This window comes from Orycteropus afer, unplaced genomic scaffold (genome assembly GCF_000298275.1).
Source record: "Orycteropus afer afer isolate SDZICR_OR568_19922 unplaced genomic scaffold, OryAfe1.0 scaffold00711, whole genome shotgun sequence".
Taxonomy (NCBI): domain Eukaryota; kingdom Metazoa; phylum Chordata; class Mammalia; order Tubulidentata; family Orycteropodidae; genus Orycteropus; species Orycteropus afer.
Genome location: NW_006922298.1, coordinates 232,418 through 239,614, shown reverse-complemented (window position 1 = coordinate 239,614; position 7,197 = coordinate 232,418). Strand labels below are relative to the sequence as shown.

Here is a 7,197-nt window from a genome sequence, read left to right as displayed (position 1 = left end):
GAGGCACTTGACTGCTAACCAAAAGGCTGGCGGTTCAAACCCACCAGCCACTCCTCGGAAACCCAAGGAGGGGTTGCTGTGAGTTGGGTCTGACTCGACGGCACATAACAACAACAACATAACAACACTTCACTTGTACTGAGCAATGGCTTCCATCAGGTGGCATTAAAGATACTTCTGAGAAAGACACCTTCTCAAGGTCCATAAGTACAAACCCATTTTCAAAGTTTTTTTTTTAAATGCATAAAACAAAATATGTAACACTATATGTGCTTCTTTAAGATGCATTAAACAAGATCTAGCAATATGTCTAATAGCTACCATAATTTCAAAGTAGTGGTGATTGTAAATATTTTTACATACACAGCTGTAACATGATAAGAAAAGATCTGTGATTTCTGTTGGTGACTAAATCTGAGGTGTTGGTAATACTGTTGTGGTTTGTTGTCTAATTCATTATTGAAGAACATAATCATTTCAGTGAGTGTTTAGTGAAAATGAAGACAAATTTTCTACATCCAAGTTGGTGGATCACATATATTCTATTCACAGACCCCCAAAAGAACCCCAGGTTAAGAATCTCTGTACCATAGAGAGCTAGAGTAGTAATTACTTGTGATTTGATTATTAAAAAACAATCACCAAATGTATTAAAAACATACAGGTATATCACATATAGGTGTGTCACAGTTTATACAAGATTAAATGTTTTTGAAAAGACAGGTATAAAACAAATCATTATATTCAACTCTATTTTTCCACTTTCATTGTAATACTGGAAACTGAATTCCTCTATGGCAAAAAAAAATTGGCTCTCAAATGTAATAAAATCATTTTAATATGAATCAAATTTTTAAAATATTTCAAATAAAACAAATTTCTTTAAAAGTTTTTAATATTATGTCTCAGAGTAAGTATAAAAATAGCTGTTCATTGCCTCCTTACCATATATGAGGTATTATATGCATTTTATGTGAATTATCATTTGTAATACTTAAAATAATTGTACAAGGTTGTTCTTACTTTAATAGCCAGTATTGTTGTGTTGGGGTTAGACAGACTGGATTCAATCCTGTATCCACAACTTACGAGCTGAGTGATGTCGGTCAGTTTTCCCTTTCTAAACAAAGATTTTCTTATCTTTAAACAAGGATAATATAAAATAACATCAACTTCATAGTGGTATTGTGAGATAATGCATGAAAATAACTGTTCATGGTGCCTGGCACACAGCTTATCAGCATCACCATTGATTGACACATTACCAAAATCTGGGAGTTGGTTCTCAATTTCCATTTTTCACCATCCATCAGTACCTTCCTCCTTGAAACAATTTCTTTACTTGGCATGTGGGACACCATTTGCCCTTGGGTCTCTTACCTCACTGACTGGCTCTGTTCCTTCTCAGTGTTCTGTTACATCTTCCTAATTTTCTTGACTTCAAAATATTGGAGTGCTCAAAAGGCTCATTCCTTGAACCTCTTCTCTGACTCTCTAGATGATCTCATCTAGTCCCATAGTTTTAAATGACAGCATAGTCTAGGACAGTTATATTTATGAACTAGTGCAGACCTAACCTCTGAACTTTCCAGACTCAACATATCCGGCTGCCACAACTAACAACAACTCAACATTTGTACTTGAATGTCTCGTAAACAATTCAAATTTAATGCACCCAAAACTTGACACTTCATTTGCCTTCCCCCAAACCTGCTCCTTAAACATTTTTCCCTATCTCTGTAAATGCCAACTCCATTTTCTCAGTTTCTCAAGTTAAAGTGTCTCTCTCATACCACATAATCCATTTAAGAAATCCTCTCTATTTTACCTTCAAAAGTTACTCATAATCCAAGTCCTTTTCACCACATCCACTGCTAAAAACAAAACAAAACTCACTGCCATCAAGTAGATTCCAACTTACGGTGACCCCCTTTGGGTTTCCGAGGCGGTAAATTTTTATAGAAGTAGATTGCCCAGTCTTCCTTCAGCAGAGTGGCTGGTGGGTTTGAGCCACCAACCTTCTGGTTAACAAATGCCTTAGGTACTACGCTGCCAGAACTCCTTACATCCGCTGGTACTATCTGATTAAAGTCATAGTATCTCTCTTCTGAAGTATTGCAGTAGCATCCTAAGTGGGCTTCTTACTTCTGCCTTTGTACTCCTACAGTTTCTTTCTCCTCATAGTCAAGAATGATATTTTGAAAAACCTAAGATCACATCACTCCTCTGCTGAAAACTTCAGTGTCTTCTCATATCACCTACACTAAAATCCAAAGTCCTTACCATGTGACCTGTGTACTCCCTTTCTGATCACATGTCCTATCACTCACCACACTGCCACCACATTTCACCAACTCTGTTTCAGCTGTGTTTGCTATCTTGTTGTTCCTCAGACATTCCTCAGTTTCATTACACTTGCAATCAACTGTAAGGCATTTCTCTCAAATATCTACAGGGCTCACATCCTGACCTCCTTCAGTTCTTTGCTTAAATATCACCTTTCCATAAAAGGTTTCCCTGGCTACCCTATTTAAAATTGTAAATTACCCAGGCACTTCATATGCCCTTCCCTACTTTATTTTGCTATGTAGTACTTAACCACCATCTGATACGTATTATGCTTAATTTATTTTCTGTCTCACCCAACTAAAATGTTAGGTTCATGTTAGCAAAGATTTTTATTTGTTTTGTTCACTGGTCTGTTTCCTTTATTGACTATAAATTTGTTAAATAAATGACTAATTATTTTTCATTTTAATACTTTATCAGGTGCTACACAGTTTATGCCTGACCCCAAGCTCATGGATCACGGGCAGTCCCATCCAGAAGATGTAGATATGTACAGCACTAGAAGCTGAAATAGACTGCATAGAGAACTACAAGATGTGTGAAGTTGTAAATGATGAAAGAAACATGTAATGGGTAATTGTGACCCGTAAAGTATAACTTACATTTCCCTCCCTTACATCTAGTAATGTACAGTTTGGCCAGTCACATAAGTGATTAATATACAAACCGAGTGCAATCCAAGCAGTATTAAGTGATTAATGAGACAGTGGTAGACATGCTAGGATGCATTTGATGACTTTTAAGAATGTTTATAAAAGACAAAAATGGAATAAAGACATGAACACTGATGAAACTAAAATCTGAAAATATGTACATACACATACACACAAATATCTTCTCTAGCATTTCTGAATTGATGTCAGCTAAGTTAGAATGGTGTTTGGAAGGACATCTCTACCCTTTTGGCATTTCACAGAGCTGAAATAAAATATGCATATTTTTGGCACTTGTGCTTGGTTTTGTCTTTTTCTTTTATTAAGGTTAACTTCTTAACTTTCTTTTATTAAGGTGTTCACAAACACCTCTAACTCTTTAAGATGCCCATATGTTACACGAGATTCCCAGTGCTGTTTAGCAATTCTTTGACTAGTTTTGAGGTAGTTTCCTATTCTGTTTCCTTGGAGAGCTATTTCAGACCTTTTATTCTCAAGCCTCCTATACTTGCCAAAAATGACTGTTTGTTCTATTTCATAGAGGGAAAAAAATCCTTAGACATGACCATTCTCATCTACCCATTTACCATTTCAGCCATGCATCCCCCTTTTCTAAGAAGAACTCCTCTATTTGTGTTCCTGATGTCATTCATTCCCATCTTTTCTAGGACCATACTCCATTTTATTTTCAGTCTTTGATTTCTTCCTTCCTTCCTTTCTTTTCCTCAACCTCCAGATAACTTCAGGTCTTCTCTATCTAAAAACAATAACTAAAACAAGACAAACGTAACCTTTTTTAACCCTGTCTCTCCCTCTTGAGCTGTCTTTCTCTCTTCCTGCTATGATTGGTATGATTGGCATACTCCTTTAGAAAGTAATTGTCATTTTCTTGTTTCCTCACATTCAATTCCTCTTTTACTTGTGACACCCTGACCCCTATACTTACTTGAATTTTCTGTAATTATTGACTCCTAATCACTCCCTCCTTGAAACTCACTTCTCCCTTTTCTCTCTGTTGTTCCTGTTTCTCCTGTCATTCTTCATTCTTCTTCCTTTGCTCCTCTTCCATAAATGTGGAGGCTGTTTATGTTGTATCTATCCCTAGTCCTCTTTTCTCATTCTGCATGCTCTCTCATTTTTACTCAACTTGGCTGTAGCCACCAATTTATGCCATTATTATTTGTATTTTTAGCTCCCTTATCACTCCAGACTTGTAAGACCTGTATTTCTAATTATTAGTAATATCTACCTTATATCTCCTATATATTCCAATGTCAGTATGCCCAAAACTAAATTATCTTTACCTCTCTCTCTTCATTTCTGTATTTCTCAAATTAATTCTACCTTTTCTATCCCTGTCATTGCTCTTGTTCAAGTCTTCATTATCACTTTCCTGACTAATCTGCCTGCTTGACTGTCTTGCTCCTGGCTATATCATTTGAGAGTGTGTTCTGCTAACAAGTAACAGAAAACCAGTTTAGAGTGCCATAAAAAATAATGAGTCCTGCTCATTGCTGCTATCAGGGACCTAGACTTTTTTCCCTTTTCATTCTGCTCTCTTTAGCATGTTGATATGTCACCTCATGGTCACAAAATGGATGCTATACCTCCAGAGAGAGCACACATATTCAGGTTAGAAAGAAGGGGTGGGGAAAAAGATATACAAGGTGATTCTGGCTTATTAGAAAAGTAAATTCTATCTGAGAACCCCCCTCCCCCATAAAACTTCTGTCCTTGTTTCAACCATAACTTGTCACATAGCTACATTTAGCTCAGGGAGGAATGGGAAATTTCATTTCTTGTATAGTGAAGAAAGCAAAGGACAAAGGGTTGGGAATAGGTGTTGAGTTTAATATGTGGTATCTGCTTCCCTAATCTAGCCCATCTTTTATATTGTTGCTGGAATAGTTGTATTTCTGAAATCTTCAATGGCTCATCATTAGCTACATAATCATATGAGAACTCCTTAGCATGGCATACAAGGCCCTTCATATCTGATCCCAACTCACATTTCTAGTCCTATCTTTCTTCTCACTTTACCATAGTACCAATGTATGTTATATTGTAATTGACAGACCATTTATTTCTTGAACATGCTTTGCTCTTTTATGCCTCTCTTTCTCTGCCTATCTTGGTGTGTCTTTTTAGAATGTTCTTCTGTTTCATCCTGCTCATAGTCCAATCTCCTACCTGTCCCCAAATCCAATTCCAGTGTCACTTTTCTCAATTACCTCAGGTAGAATTTAAATGCTCTTTCTTCTGTGTTCTCTTGCAGTTGGTATGTATAGCTATGATAGCCCACACAATTTGTAACTAGTATTTTCTCACACATCAGGCTGGTGTATGACTGGATCATCTTTGTAGCCTCTCTGCCTATGATAATACCTGGTACATAGTTGCTGCTGTTGTTGTTTGTTGTTACGTGCCATCGAGTTGGCTCCAACTCCTAGTGACCCTGTATACAACAGAACGAAACACTGCCTGGTCCTGTGCCAGCCTCACAATCCTTGCTATACCTGAGTGTATCATTGCAGCCACTGTATCAGTCCATCTCATTGTAGTCCTTCCCGTTTTAGCAAGCACGATATCCTTCTCCAGGGATTGGTCCCTTCTGACAACAATGACAAAAGTAGGTGAGACAAAGTCTGGCCATTCTTACTTCCAAGGAGCATTCCGGCTGCACTTCTTCCAGGAAAGATTAGATTTTTCTGGCAGTCCATGGTACCTTAGTATTCTTCACCAACACCACACTTCAAAAGCATCAACTCTTCTTCAGTCTTCCTTGTTCATTGTCCATATTTCACATATGTATGAGGTGATTGAAAATATCATGACTTGGGTTAGGTGCACCTTAGTCTTCAAAGAGACATCTTTGCTCTTCAGCACTTGAAAGAAGGGAGCTCTGGTAGTGTAGTGCCTAAGGCTACACTACCAGACTGCTAACCAGAAGGCTGGTGGTTCAAACCCACTAGCTACTCCTCAGAAGGAAGGTTGGGCAATCTACTTCCGTAGTGATACTGCCTCGGAAACCCAAGGAGGGGTTGCTATGAGTCGGGTCCGACTGGAAGGCAAATAACAACAATAACAACTTGAAAGAAGTCTTTTGCAGCAGATTTGCCCAGTGCAAATACATCATCTGATGTCTTGACTGCTGCTTCCATTGGTATTGATTATGGAACCAAGTAATATGAAATCTTTGACAACTTCAATCTTTTCTTCATTTATCATGATGCTGGCTTATTGGTGCAGTTGTGAGGATTTTTGTTTTCTTTATGTTGAGATGTAATCCGTACTGCAAACTGTAGTCTTTAATCTTCATCAGAAAGTGCTTCAAGTCATCTTCAATTTTAGCAAGCAGAGTTGTGTCGTCTGCATATCACAGGTTGTTAATGAGTCTTCCTCCAATCCTTAATGCCATGCTCTTCTTCATATAGCCCAGTTTCTCAGATTATTTGCTCAGCATAGAGATTGAATAAGTATGGTGAAAGGATGCAACCCTGACATACTCCCTTCCTGATTTTAAACCATGGAGTATCTCCTTGTTCTGTTCGAATGACAGCCTCCTAGTCTGTGCAGGTTCCTCATGAGCACAATTAAGTTTTCTGGAAATTCTCATTCTCAGTGTTACCCATAATTTGTTATGATCCACACAATAGATACATAGTACGGACTAGCTAGCATGTTCTGCCATGCTGGTAGCACCACAAAATACAAAGATATTTCGAGCAAAGGGCATATATTAGTAAGAATAAAAACATATACAAATACAGTGTTGTATGTGGTATCTGCTCTAAGATAAGTACAACCAAGAGCTTATAGATGTTTAGAGATGGAGTGCAGTTCTGGGACAATGTTGAGGCATTGGTACTTGACCTGCTGAAGGTAAGGAATTAGTTCATTTACTAGTTTCTCAGAAGTAAGGTTTTCAGAATTTAGCTTCTATATTTGAAATGAATTTTTAGAACCTCAGGTTTCTTAACAGTCAAATGCACCTATATTTCGTCACATCTAAGATACTATTATTTACCTCTAAAAAATTCTGCCAGTTTATCATTACACTTATCCTGATTTCAGCTGTTAAAATGTAAATAATAATAATGTTGTTGTTATTTGCCATCCAGTCAGACCCAACTCATAATGACCCCTCCTTGGGTTTCCGAAGCAGTATCACTATGAAAGTAGATTGCCCAACCTT

The 7,197-nt window shown here is 37.5% G+C and overlaps 1 protein-coding gene across 1 annotated transcript in view; it reads left to right on the top strand.

The window, feature by feature from the left end:
• The window catches only part of APOOL (apolipoprotein O like), a 108,964-nt gene extending 106,106 nt beyond the window's left edge, over positions 1 to 2,858 (top strand). Inside the window, exon 9 of the mRNA XM_042783166.1 lies at positions 2,770 to 2,858. Coding sequence (XP_042639100.1) covers positions 2,770 to 2,858 — 89 coding nt within the window. The remainder of the gene's footprint in view (positions 1 to 2,769) is intronic.
• Positions 2,859 to 7,197: the final 4,339 nt, after the last annotated feature.